The sequence below is a fragment of the Hypanus sabinus genome, chromosome 26, assembly GCF_030144855.1.
Source record: "Hypanus sabinus isolate sHypSab1 chromosome 26, sHypSab1.hap1, whole genome shotgun sequence".
NCBI lineage: Eukaryota > Metazoa > Chordata > Chondrichthyes > Myliobatiformes > Dasyatidae > Hypanus > Hypanus sabinus.
In genome coordinates, this window is record NC_082731.1 from 7084918 (window position 1) to 7099758 (window position 14841).

General features: G+C 42.5%; 1 protein-coding gene across 6 annotated transcripts in view; it reads left to right on the forward strand.

Annotated features, from left to right (window-relative positions):
- Positions 1-14841, forward strand: part of LOC132381815 (kinesin light chain 1-like) — a 133044-nt gene that overhangs the window by 39511 nt on the left and 78692 nt on the right. For 4 of the 6 annotated variants that reach the window (XR_009508124.1, XM_059951421.1, XM_059951424.1 and 1 more), the window contains exons 1-4: positions 1478-1811; positions 4091-4340; positions 9529-9756; positions 12691-12763. Coding sequence is in view for 5 of the 6 variants with exons in the window: in XM_059951421.1 (XP_059807404.1) it covers positions 1753-1811; positions 4091-4340; positions 9529-9756; positions 12691-12763 (610 nt within the window). In the remaining variant the exon portion in view is untranslated. Of the gene's footprint in view, positions 1-1477; positions 1812-4090; positions 4341-9528; positions 9757-12690; positions 12764-14841 lie in introns of those variants that run through there. The other 2 variants (XM_059951422.1, XM_059951423.1) reach the window with 1 other exon arrangement.

Consider the following 14841-nt stretch of genomic DNA (forward strand, 5'->3'; position numbering starts at 1 on the left):
CAGGATGGAGGTACAGGAACCTTAAAATTAAACACTCAACATTTCAGGAACAGCTTCTTCCTCTTTGCCGTCAGATGTCTGAATGGACAGTGAACCCGTGAACACTGCCTCACTATATTTGCTCATTTTTTGCAATACTTATTTAACTCAATTTTTCTTAATGTTTCTTAATACGTTTTTGTATGTTTTGCACTCTACTGCTGCCGTAAGACAGCAGATTTCATAGCATATGTCAGTGATATTAAACCTGATTCTGATTGTCCTTTATCTGCGTACTACTGCCGAATGGAGGTAGGGTGAGGAGGAGCTGGAAGACCAAAAACAACAATGTAACCCTCTTTCTCAATTTTAAAATATGTTTATTTTCCAGGTATCACACTTATGTATGCTATCTTGAGTCATCCTTGGGTCCCACCTTGCCCTGCTCCTACTGTTCCCATCAGCCTACCCCACCTCCTTTATTTAGTTTATTAGGTTAGCGTGATATGTAATGGTTAGCATAGTGTTTTACAGCATCAGGAACCCGGGTTCAATTCAATTCCTGCCACTTTTGTAAGGAGTTTGAATGTTCTCCCTTGACTCTGTGGGTTTCCTTTGGTGGTCCAGTTTTCTCCCATTTTCCAAGAATGAATTGGTTAGGGTTACTGAATTGTTGGCAGGCGCTGTTAGTGCCAAAAACATGGCGGCATTTGCAAGCTGCCCCCAGCACATCCTCAGATTGTGTTGGTCATTGAAGCAAATGATGCTTTTCACTCTATGTTTTGATGTACTTGTGACAAATAAAGCTAATCTTTCATCTTTAATCTTCGGTTCCATGCTCCACTTAACCCTTCCGATCTGATGCCACCATCTGCAGCATCTTTTTGCCTCCATTTATCTCCTCCCAGCTTCTGTCTCTTTTCTCACAGTCTCCTCCTCCAAGTGCCTATAACTCCTTACCTGGAGCCACCTATCTCTTGTTACCTCCTTTTTTACCCCCTCCTTGCCTTTTTATACTGGCCATCTCGCCTCGACTCTTTCAGTCTTGACCTGGAAAAACTGCTGTTCATTTCCCTCCACAGACTCTGCCAGACTCGTGAGTTCTTCCAGCAGTGTATTTGTTGCTGCATATTCACCCTCATCCAAGTGGCACAATTCATTACAGTGGATCCCAGTACAGTAATTTTCTTAAGCGGAAGAGTGCTAATCATTGTCTGACAGTCTGGAATTCACTAGCATTACATCTTCGGTTTATGACCCGCTTTAATAACCTTAGTTTGTCATTTAGAACCATAGGGCAGTTTGCCAGCTAAACATCACAGTCGTGCTTCACTATACCTGTGGGAGATTAGCTGAACGTCATTGCTTTTTCTGGCTGGACTTGTCAGTAAAGTGAGTATTTCCATAAATCTAGCATTTAAAATCCTTGCTGACTGGTGAAATGTTATGTTGAGACCAGGTCTTGGCAATCCAAAATTATGCTTGATTCAGAGTTTTATTGCAGAAGACTTTTGCTGGTTACTGAGAAGTAAGGAAGGGTTCAGGTCAGTATCTCTGGCATATAGTATAAATGCAAGAACAACCTTACAGTATCCTGTAATCCACGCCACTGTGTGACAGTGTAATCCATCAGTAATTACAGCACATTTGAAGGAGCTGCAAACGCATGAGGAGAAGTATTGTTTGTCTACAGCATGAGGCGGAAAAATGAAAGCTAATGAAACAGGATGGAGAATTTACGCTCCTTCTACACATTCTGTGGTTTTATCTTGAATGTTTTACCTATCACCGATATCAGACGAACTTTTTCAGTCAACGCCTGCAGCAATATTGTAAGTGAATACAAAATTGACGTGTTTGTCATGATGCTACATAGATCAGTCAAAGTAATCCTGCTCCCCTCCCCCATATCTTATTCTTTCTTTCCTGCCTCGAGGCCCTCCCTCTTCAGTCTCCGCTAGGGATTCCTTCTGTTCAGCTTCGAGCGTGACAGATGGTTCCCGTCTTCCACATGAATAATTCTGTTGTAAAATAGGCACCAAAAAACAAATACTTTCCAATTTTCCCTAAATGTATCAGATGGTGGAATTTTTAATTTTTTTACATACACTCACTGACCACTTTATTAGGTTGCCATTAAGTGTGTGTTAGTAATCTTCTGCTGCAGTAGCCCAACCACTCAAGGTTTGATGTATTGCAGGTTCACAGATGCTCCTTTGCATATTGCTGTTGTAATGCGTGGTTATTTAAAGGTTGCCTCCCTGTCAGTTTGAACCGGTCTGGCCATTCTGCTCTGACCTCCCTCATTAACAAGGCTTTTGCATCTAAAGAAATGCTGCTCACTGGGTGTTTTTTGTTTCTCGCACCATTCTCTGTAAACTCTAGAAATTTATATGTGAAAATCCAAGGAGATTAGCAGTTTCTGTGATACTCAAACCGCACAGTCTGGCACCAACAATCATCCCACGGTCAAAGTCACTTAGACCATACTTCCTCCCCATTCTAATCTTTGATCAGAATAACACTAAATTTCTTGACCGTGACTGCATTGAGTTGTTGCCTCATGGTTGTCTCCTTAAATATCTGCATGAACGAGCAGATGTACCTAATAAAGTGGCCCCTGAGTGTATTTGATTTTGTATTTAGTTTCGAATGTTAATTTGAGAAACTAGAGGTGCCTCTCTTGTTAAGTCACAGTGATCCTTGTTGAACACAACTGTGGGAAAACAAAGGGTGAACTGTAAATCAGTTTGAAACATTTCTCTGACAGACAAAATGTTTATTAACACACAAAATGTTAGAGGAACTCAGCATTTTGGAGGAATTGTGTATTCCTGTACATAAATGCTGGAGGTCGGGCAGCGTCAATGGAGAGGAGTAAAGAGGTGACATCTCAGGGAACCTTCATCAGGACCCTGGTGTTTATTGTTCGTTCTCATTTGCCTCAGTGGTGGTTTCTTAATCATCTGCAAGAAAAGGCACAAAATTCCATATATCCCGAAAAACAGGTTAAATTTTGATTTTTGTAAGATTACTTTCCTTGCCCACAACTATACTGCATGTTGACTCATAAACACGAGATTCTGTGGATGCTGGAAATCCAGAGTAACACACATGAATTGCTAGGAATTCAACAGGTCAGGCAATGTTTATGGAGAGGAATGAAGCTTCATGCCTTTGTCATTTTGTAATGCATTTTGTATGCTTTACGCTGCATGTCAACTTATTGTACGTGAAACATCCAAGACTTTTCTGGATGATGTTTCCAATTGGTGTGAATTCAGATTCCTGCATGACCCCCTTCTACAACAGGCATACTAAGATCTTGCCCATGTTTAAAAATTTTTTGGGAAAGTACTTGGCTATGGGAGGTTTCTCTGTTTTTGCCCCTTCCCAGATTTTTGTAATGGTGTTTCAAGTTTATTGTTGTCAACGTGGGTATAAATGCTGCAAAAATTAGCTTTTTGCTCTGCAATACATGATCACTGACAGGTTGTGAAAGTTGTATGCATAAATTACTGTGAGTTTCAATAAGAAGTATAAAAATAAATAGTGCAGAAAGAGAGCAAAATGTGAAAATTACCTGTTACTATAAACGACACATAACTTAGACATATGCTAAATAGACAGTGCAATAAGCAGACTGAGAGAGATAAAGGCACAGGCCAAGCTGTTGTCAGGTTCTTTGGGTCAGTTTGAGAACCCAATGGCATTGGGAAAGAAGCTGCTGTTGAACCTTGCGGTGCAGGTCATCAGGCTCCTGTACCTCCTGCCTGATGGCAACATCAAAAATAGGGCATAACCCAAATGGTGAGGGTCCTACCTTCCTGAGTCATCCATCACCTTGTCCTTGATGGTGGGGAGAATGTACCTGTCATAGAAATGACTGAATCCAACGCATGGGCCGTTTATAATTTCAACACCTGCCTCAAATCAATATATTGTGCACGTACTAGAGATAAATAATCTGGGATCTTCAAGTCTGTGTCACTAAGAAATCCAGAGAACTAGGTTTTTGGGGCAAGCATTTTGGTTTCCATTGCTGGGAATTCTGTTCCTGTGTAAATGTATGTTTAATGTCACTGATGGTCTGTTTGCATCCTGTGCACAGGAGTTGGTGCGACATGTCCACAGCAGTGCAGCTGAATGAGAAGCTAAGTGCAGACGAGATCATCACTGGCACCAAGCAGGTCATCCAGGGGTTGGAGGCACTGAAAAACGAAAACAACAGCATCCTGCAGAACCTGCAGGAGACTCTGAATGGATTGAAGGAAGATGAAGAAGTGCACCTGGTGCAAGAGAAGACCTACCTGATCCAGAGGTCGCTGGAGATGATTGAGCTAGGACTGAGTGAAGCTCAGGTAGGATAAAGTGTGATCATTTTCAAATGTGTGCCTGTAAAGTGGTCCTTGCTGCAGGAAAAATGAGGGAATGTCTCTGAACTATCACTGTTTCTTCTTCAGAACAAGTTCCCCTGTTATAGAACATAATGCAGTATGGACCCTTCAGCCAGCAATGTTGTGCTGACCTTTTAACCTACAATAAGATCAATCTAACCCTTCCCTCCTACATGTAGCCTTCTTCTTTCTTTCACCCATGTGCCTCTCTAAGAAACTCTTAAATGTCCATAAGAGATTATTGAGTATAAGAGTTGGAATGTAATGGTGAGGTTGTATAAGGCATTGGTGAGGCTGACTTTGGAGTATTGTGTGCAGTTTTGGTCACTGAATTACAGGAAGGATATTAATAAGGTTGAAAGAATGCAGAGAAGGTTTACAAGGATGTTGCCAGGACTTGAGAAACTGAGTTACAGAGAAAGTTGAATAGGTTAGGACTTTATTCCCTGGAGCGTAAAAGAATGAGGGGAGATTTGATAGAGGTGTTTAAAATTATGATGGGTATAGATAGGGTGAATGCAAGCAGGCTTTTCCCACTGAGGCTAGGGGAGAAAAGAAAACAGAGGACTTTGGTTAAGGGTGAAGGGGGAAAAGTTTAAAGGGAACATTAGTGGGAGCTTCTTCACACGGAGAGTGGTGGGAGTGTGGAATGAGTTGCCAGATGAAGTGGTGAATGCGAGCTCACTTTTAACATTTAAGAAAAACTTGGACAGGTACGTGGATGAGAGGTGTATGGAGGGATATGGTCCAGGTGGAGGTCAGTGGGACTAGGCAGAAAAATGGTTCAGCACAGCCAAGAAGGGCCAAAGGGCCAGTTTCAGTGCTGTAATGTTCTATGGTTCTAAGACATAGGAACAGAATTAGGCTGTTAGGCCCAACAAGTCTGCTCCACCATTCCATCATGACTGACTTACTATGTTTGTCAACCCCATTCTCATGCCTTCTCATAGCCTTTGAAGCCCTTACTAATTAAAAAAAACCTATCAGCCTCTGTTTCACATATACCCAATGACTCGGCCTCCACAACCATATGTGGCAATGAATTCCACAGATTCTCAACCCTCTGGTGAAGAAATTCCTCCTCAGCTCTGTTCCAAAGGGACATCAATCTATTTTGAGGCTGTGCCTTCTGGTTTTAGACTCCCCATTATAGGAAATATCCCCTCCACACCTACTCTATCTAGGCCTTTTGATATTCAATAGGTTTCAAAGATACCCCTTGCGCCTCATTTTGCTAAACTCCAGTGAGTACAAGCCTAGAGCTATCAAACTCCCCTCATGTGTTAACCGTGTCATTCCTGGCACCATTTTCATGAACTTCCTCTGAACCCTCTGCAATCGCTGCTCATTTTAGATAATGGGCCCAGAACTGCTCACAATATTCTAATGACCAATCCCCTGACAGCATATTCCATACATTTACCACTCTCTCTATAAAAAGGAACTTATCTCTGACAAGACAATAAGGTATAGATGCAAAACCAGTCCATACACCCCTTTCAACATGCCCCACCATTCAATGAGTTAATGGCTACTCTTATCTTGGCGTCAGCTTCACTTTCCTGCCTGTTCCCCATAACCACTGATTCATCTGTAGCCTCAAAATCTGGTACTGTATTAGTTTATTATTAACACACTTCCTGAGATACCCAAAACAAAAGCTTTTTACCAAACTGCATCATCCAAACAGATCATGTTGTACATAATTCTATCCAGGGCGGCACAATAGTGTAGCGGTCCGCATAATGCTTTACAGCACCAGCAACCTGTATTCAATTCCTGCCACTGTAAGAACTTGTACACTCTCCCTGTAATAGGGTGGGTTTCTTCTGGATCCTCCAGATACTTCCCAATTTCCAAAGACATACAAGTTTGGGTTTGTAAGTTGTGAGCACCCGGAGGAAACTCACACAGTCACAGGAAAAATGTACAAACTCCCTGCAGGCAGCAGCAGAAACTGAACCCCAATCACTAACGTTATAGTAGCATTACAGTACCATGCCACCCAGTCATGTTCTGTCGTGCCACGTACCGTGCCATGTTCCGCAGTAGTTCAAAGTACATTTTGTTATCAAAGTCTGTGTAAATTACACAGCCTTGAGGTTCTTCTACTTAACAGGTAGCCAGAAAACAAGAAACCCAAAAGAGCCCAATTTTAAAAAAAGACCAACACCTGATGCACAAAGAAAGAGAAAAAAGAACTAATCAAATCATGCAAACAATAAAGCAAGCATCAGCATTAAGGACAAAATTGAGTCCATAAACCCAAAGCTGGAGTGGGCCCATAATCTCAGTCCCAGTCCGTCATGAAGCTCGCAGACACTAAGCCTGCAGCAGCCAGGGCACAACACAACCTCAGCCTCATTTCAGAGCACCTATCCGGGGCCCTGCACATAGATTCAATTATAAAGAAACCTCAGCAGTGCCTTACTCCCTTAAGAGTTTCAGAAATTTTGGCATGACCTCTAAACTATGACTATAGATGTGTGGTGGACAGTATATTGACCAGCTGCACTACTGCCTGGTATGGAATCACCTATGCCCTTGAATGGAAAATCCTACAAAAGGTAAACGTCTATACTGAGTGCTGTCACAAGAAAGCAGCACCCCCACCACCCTCTCTTCTCACTGCTGCCATCAGGAAGAAGGTACAGGAGCCTCAGAACTCACAGCACCAGGTTCAGGAACAGTTATTACCCCTCAGTCATCAGGCTCTTGAATCAAAAGGGATAACTTCACTCCGCTTCCCCCATCATTGAATTCTTTCCTCAACCTATGGACTCACTTTCAAGAAGTCTTCATCTTATGTTCTTGATATTTATTGCTTATTTATTAATTATTATCATTATTTCCTTTGTTTCCCCTTTCCACAGTTTGTTGTTTTTTGCACACTGGTTGTTCACCCTGTTGAAGTTTTTGATTGATTCTATTATAGTTACTGGATATATTGGGTATGCCCACAAGAAAGTGAACCTCAGGGTTGCAGGTACAGTACATGGTAACATATATGTACATCAATTATAAATTTACTTTGAACTAAATGGCTCTCCTTTATTCTGAGATTGTGACCTCTGGTTCTGGGACTCATCAGCTGAGAGAAATGTCTTCTTTGCCTCCACTCTGTCTAGAAAGATTAAATGAGATCACCTCTCATTTTATTAAACTCTGACGAATAAAGACATTGTCTACAAATTTCTCCCCTCATATATCAAACACACCATGCTGTTATTTTCATGACACATGGACTCCAAGAGAGTGTGAAGTTTATTGCCACTTATTGTTCACTTTATGTACGTTTACAGCATAGATTTTGCAGGAAGGCAGAAGAAAATGACACCTTACCCCTATGTGTAAAGGGTTTTTAAGATATTGAGATTTTAAGGCATCTGTTCAGAACGTGCCTTACTCATTGCTATGCTAGTTATTGGGTCCGTAGACTTTAATTGAATTATGTTGACAAAACTGCTGTATAGCAAACTAAAACTATGGAAGGTCAATTTATGTAATAGAATTTTACTGATCCTGACTCATGGAATAAAAGTCATTAACCTGTATCTTAAGAAATTTTAGCCATTAAAATGTTTACTTTTCATAAAAGGTTTGGATAAGAGATGAATGAACTAGATCATGTTTAAACTAGCCCACTGCCTGGACTTGTATCAAGGCTACACTTAACTGTGGAGACATGTTTGCCATGGCTTCTCTACACAGTGGAACAAGCCATGACTGGAGGAGGATCTCAAGATACTCAGAAATGTAAATAAATTTAAATAAATTTTTAAAATTATAGGAGGCATTGTCTGAAAATTTCCTAGATTTTGTGTCAGTTTAACACCACTAGTTCCACTGCCAGGGGAAGGTGAAAGCTTGTCTATTTTGTTGTTTGTTCATTTAGAACAGCTGTTTATTGCCACAGATTCAATGAAGTCATACAGCACAGAAACAGGTCCTTCATCCCATCGAGACCATCGTTTACACTAATCCTTCATTCTCCCCACAATCTCATCAATATTCTACTAGTAGTACGATCACTCAAACTGAGTATGATGTTCTCCTAAGGGGTTATCTGTTGGTGGGCCCTCATGTGGCTGTAGAGACCGATGGGGAATCCACATATTCTGGTGCAACATGGACACAATTAGCTGTAGTTAGTGATTTGGTTGTTCATTTGCTTCTTTCGCAGCCCACTTGTTCTGTACAGCACAGGGAGGTTGCTCTCATGTAGTGCAGCTCTCTATTGAGCAGATATCCTCCATCTAATCTATTGAGTGCAATGTCTTCCCAGTTTTTGGATGTAATGTTGAATTTCTTCAGGCAGATGTTACCTTTGAAGTGTTTTCTTTGCCTATCAGGGGCTCGCTGACCTTCCTTCAACTAGGAGTAAAGGCCTGATTGGGGAGATGCAGGCTAGGCATCTGGAAAACATGACTCATCGATCCATCAAAGTTTGTGTTGCTTTATCAGTATACTACCACTCTTTGACACCTTAGTGGTGATTTGGCCCTACTGGCCAATTAACTTAATTACTTACTCATCCTTGATCTATAGGAGGAATCTGGAGCACTCAGAGGAAACCATTGCAGTCACATATTAACTGCACACAGACCGCACCAGAGGTTAGGATTGAATCCAGATCTCTGGCATTTTGAGGCAGTGACTCTACTGCTGTACCACTGTGTCAAATTATACTTCTGCTAATTTATCTCTTAATAGGAATTAATTACAAACATAGTGAACACACACACTCTCCTGTACTTTATTTAATCAAGGCCAGATTCCTCATTTAAATAGAGAGTGTTGCGCTGCTTTAAGGTATTGCTTGTTCGCACCTGAGGGGCCAGATGCAAAGTGCATCCAGGTCCTCAGTTCAGCATAACAAAGAGGAAGGTCAGATATACTCCTGCACAAGCAAAAAAAGTCAGGGTTGAGCAAATTTATAAGGATATGGCCAGAACTACAACAAAGTCAATTCCTGGAGAGAATTGGAGGCCTTCAGATAGCATACTTTTTAGAGTTAAAGCACAAAATGTTGCACATGCTACTTATCTGAAATAAAAACAGCAACTCTAACATTTCTCCCCCTGCTGATGCGGCCCAGTCTGCTGAGTATTCCAGCATTTTCTGTTTACTTTTGGGGGAATGTGTATTTCAGGTGGTGACAGCTCTGTCTAACCACCTCAGTATGGTGGAGGCCGAGAAGCAGAAGCTGAGGGCACAGGTACGCCGCCTGTGCCAGGAGAACCAGTGGCTGCGGGATGAGTTAGCCGGCACCCAGCAGAAGCTGCAGAAGAGCGAGCAGACAGTAGCGCAGCTGGAGGAGGAAAAGAAGCACCTGGAGTTCATGAACCAAATAAAGAAATATGATGACGAGGAAGCAGCGGTATGTCAGAATTCTTTTTTAAAGTTGTCACTTTTGTCAGAAACACACTGAGTCTCAGCAATTTGCAGAACTGTAAACTTTATTTTTCGAGTCTGCAGAGTCGGACCCAACCAGCTCCTGCTAGATTGAGTGCCGAATTACACTTTGCACAGTTTTTTATACCCTACTTGTTTACGACTTTGTGAGTTGCACCCATGTGAGGTGCAGACATTCTTCCTTAATCTCATTACAAAATTACAAATGTGATTACCCTTTGGCCCACTTATCAGCCTCAGCGCATTAACACCGTTATTGTTCAACCGTTAAGCATGTCTTCCCGTTACCCGTATCGCTTCTTTAATCAGCAAGCTATTGTTTCATCCTGATTTTGCAAATTGGTTTATACGTTGCCCTGCAAGTTGCTTTGCACGTTCTTTCTGTGTCAGCACATTCTAAATGGACTCCTTAAGAACCGTCTTTAATTTAATCATTTCTCTCACTTTTTATTGACATTTTGACCATAACTGCTGGTACAGTACATAGTAAAAACAAGACAACGTTTTTCAGGACCATGGTGCTACATGAAACAGTACAAAAAACCACACTGAACTACGTAAAAACAACACAGAAAAAAGCTACACTAGACTACAGACCTACCCAGGACTCCATAAAATGCACAAAACTTAAATACAATAAATAATAAACAGGACAATAGGGCAGTAGGGTGTCAGTCCAGGCTCTGGGTATTGAGGAGTCTGATGGCTTGGGGGAAGAAACTGTTACATTGTCTGGTCGTGAGAGCCCGAATGCTTTGGTGCCTTTTCCCAGATGGCAGGAGGGAGAAGAGTTTGTATGAAGGGTGCATGGGGTCCTTCATAATGCTGTTTGCTTTGTGTATATGTAAATGTAGTGTAAATGTCCGTGATGGCGGGAGGAGAGACCCCGATGATCTTCTCAGCTGACGTCACTATCGCTGCAGGGTCTTGCGATCCCAGATGGTGCAATTTCCGAACCGGGCAGTGATGCAGCTGCTCAGGATGCTCTCAATACAACCCCTGTAGAATGTGATTAAGATTAGTGTTAGGAGATGGACTTTCCTCAGCCTTCATAGAAAGTAGAGACGCTGCTGGGCTTTCTTTACTATGGAGCTGGTGTTGAGGGACCAGGTGAGATTCTCCGCCAGGTGAACACCAAGAAATTTGGTGCTCTTAACAATCTCTACCGAGGAGCCATTGATGTTCAGCATCGTGCCCTCCTGAAGTCAACAACCATCTCTTTTGTTTTGTTCACATTAAGAGACAGGTTGTTGGCTCTGCACCAGTCCGTTAGCCGCTGCACCTGCTCTCTGTAAGTTGACTCGTAGTTCTTGCTGATGAGACCCACCACGGTCGTGTCATCGGCGAACTTGATGATATGGTTCGAGCTGTGTGTTGCAGCACAGTCGTGGGTCAGCAGAGTGAACAGCAGTGGACTGAGCACACAGCCCTGGAGGGCCCCCGTGCTCAGTGTGATGGTGTTGGAGATGCTGCCTCCGATCTGGACTGACTGAGGTCTCCCAATCAGGAAGTCTAGTATCCAGTTGCAGAGGGAGGTGTTCAGGCCCAGTAGGCTCAGCTTTCTAATCAGTTTCTGAGGGATGATTTAAAGATATAGCATGACAATAGGCTCTTCTGGTCCAATGAGCCTGTGATGCCCACATAGCCTACAAACCTGGCAGTCTGGAATGTGGGAAGGAACTGGAGCATCCAGAGGAAACTCGTGTTGTCACAGGGAGAATAGGGAGAGCGCGACAGGAATTAAGCTAGGTCGTTTGCACTGTAAAGCAGTACCATTGTAGCAATAATTGAGTAATATTGTAAATATATTATTTGATTAAGCATTCAATACAGGTTATATCTAAATGAATTTTGATGGCATAGGTCATTATGCCACCATGTCATATGTGAGAGCTACGTTGGAAAGATAGACACACTGGATTGCACAACAGATAACTGGATTCTGAACAAATTGAGCAATACTTTGAAGCAAATAATGTAGGCAATGAAAAGGCAAGTGCTAATGTTGCCAAGGGGTGAAAAAACATACAGTTTGCATAGACTGCTCCAACCAAACCAGCCGAATGAAGTTTGCTGATATCATGAACGTAATGCAGGAACATTTAGAAACCATTGCTGATTGCAAAACAATTTAGGCAAGTGGAATCAAAAGGAAGAGGAGTCCCCTCTAGCCCAATGAGCCCACACCACCCAATTATACCCATGTGACCAATTAATCTTTGGGGTGTGGGAAGAAGTGGAAGCACACAGAGAAAACCCATGTAATCATGGGAGAATGTATAAACTCCTTACAGGCAGTGCTGGGAATTAAACCTGGGTTTGCAAGCACTATAATAGCATTATGCTGACCATAACGCCACTGAAGTAAATATATAGTACTTAGGGTACAAGGGCATTTGTTAATTAGCTCACTTAATGGGCCAGTTTACAGAAAATAGGTTGAACAGCCTACTTTCACATGCCAGTCAGTTAAGTAGTTTCTGGACTGTGTTGAATTAAGGTGTAGAATTGTTATTTTCTTGCAGTGTAACTTTCCTATGCTTGCTTGTGATCACTCAGTGAAATTTCCAGCAATTACAGTACGGTTGTTTCTATATTTTTCTAGAAACTTTGTAGTTTTCTGTAGCAGGTGTCACTACACTAAATTCCGGCTACTTTACAGGTTGATTGTTGTCACTAGAATTTTTGATCTCTAGTCTGAGTATGAATCAACCACAGTTGCCTTTTCCTTCATCTCTTTCTTGATAATTTTCTACTTTTGTAAAAACTTAATGGAATGACCGTAAGCAATAAGTTTTATACCTCATTTGAGACTTTGAATCACAAAAGTAACAGGATCCATCAACTATATTGTATATCTGATTTCATGACATTTCTTCCTAATTTGTTATTTTTTCAGGAAGACAAAGACAGTGCGTTGTCAAAGGGATCACTGGATGATCTTTTTCCAAATGAGGATGACCAGAGTCAGTGTATGTATTGTGTAAATGTTGAGTCAAACAACACTAACATTTTATTGAATTCATTCACAGGAATTGAGCATAATTTATTGCCCATTCCTCTTTCTCTGGAAAAGCAATGGTTTATTATTGCCACATGTGCTGTAACACTGGAAAACTGTTTTTATTTTTTTTAGTTTTATTCAGAGATATAGCACGTTGACGGGCCCTTCCAGTGCAATCAGCCTGTACCCAATTAAACCCATGAGACCAATGTTTTGCATGCCATCCATGTCAATTATTTCATTACATTAGTATGTCAAGGAAGTGCAAGGGGAAAGCAGTAACAATGCAGAGAAAGTGTGGTGAAATTATACAGGGCCATGATGAGGCAGATTGAGATCAAAAGTTAATCTTTATCATGCAAGGGGTGTGTTCTAACAGCAGTGGTTGAGCCTGGTTGTGCATATTTTTAAGCTTTTGTAACCTCCACCCAATGGAAGGGGGGAGAAGATAGAATGACTGAGATGGGAAGGGTCTTTGTGGATGCTTTCCAAAGCTGGAGGAAGTGTAGGATGAGTTGATTCAAGATTCATTTATTATCAAAGAATGTATACTACAGCTAGCCACAAAGCAAGAAACCCAAAGAACCCAATTGTAGGTGACCCTGGCACGTCTCCATCCCTAGATAATCCAAAATGAATAGGCTCACGGTGTAGGTAACCCTGGCATGTCTCCATCCCTAGATAATCCAAAATGAATAGGCTCGCGGTGTGGGTAACCCTGGCACGTCTCCATCCCTAGATAATCCAAAATGAATAGGCTCGCGGTGTGGGTAACCCTGGCATGTCTACATCCCTAGATAATCCAAAATAAATAGGCTCGCGGTGTGGGTAACCCTGGCACGTCTCCATCCCTAGATAATCCAAAATAAATAGGCTCGCGGTGTGGGTAACCCTGGCACGTCTCCATCCCTAGATAATCCAAAACGAATAGGCTCGCGGTGTGGGTAACCCTGGCACGTCTCCATCCCTAGATAATCCAAAATGAATAGGCTCGCGGTGTGGGTAACCCTGGCATGTCTACATCCCTAGATAATCCAAAATGAATAGGCTCGCGGTGTGGGTAACCCTGGCATGTCTACATCCCTAGATAATCCAAAACGAATAGGCTCGCGGTGTGGGTAACCCTGGCATGTCTCCATCCCTAGATAATCCAAAACGAATAGGCTCACAGTGTGGGTAACCCTGGCATGTCTCCATCCCTCGATAATCCAAAATGAATAGGCTCGCGGTGTGGGTAACCCTGGCATGTCTACATCCCTAGATAATCCAAAACGAATAGGCTCGCGGTGTGGGTAACCCTGGCATGTCTACATCCCTAGATAATCCAAAATGAATAGGCTCGCGGTGTGGGTAACCCTGGCACGTCTCCATCCCTAGATAATCCAAAACGAATAGGCTCGCGGTGTGGGTAACCCTGGCATGTCTCCATCCCTAGATAATCCAAAACGAATAGGCTCGCGGTGTGGGTAACCCTGGCACGTCTCCATCCCTAGATAATCCAAAATGAATAGGCTCGCGGTGTGGGTAACCCTGGCACGTCTCCATCCCTAGATAATCCAAAACGAATAGGCTCGCGGTGTGGGTAACCCTGGCATGTCTCCATCCCTCGATAATCCAAAATGAATAGGCTCGCAGTGTGGGTAACCCTGGCATGTCTACATCCCTAGATAATCCAAAACGAATAGGCTCACGGTGTGGGTAACCCTGGCATGTCTACATCCCTAGATAATCCAAAATGAATAGGCTCGCGGTGTGGGTAACCCTGGCACGTCTCCATCCCTAGATAATCCAAAACGAATAGGCTCGCGGTGTGGGTAACCCTGGCATGTCTCCATCCCTCGATAATCCAAAATGAATAGGCTCGCGGTGTGGGTAACCCTGGCACGTCTCCATCCCTAGATAATCCAAAACGAATAGTTTTGGGGCTGTTGGTGATCCTGAAGTGCCTACATCCTTAGATAATTCAAAACAGAAAGTGGTACTGCGATATCCTTGTACAGCTTGCTTAAAGTTGGAGGAGCAACACCTCATATTCTGTCTGGGTAG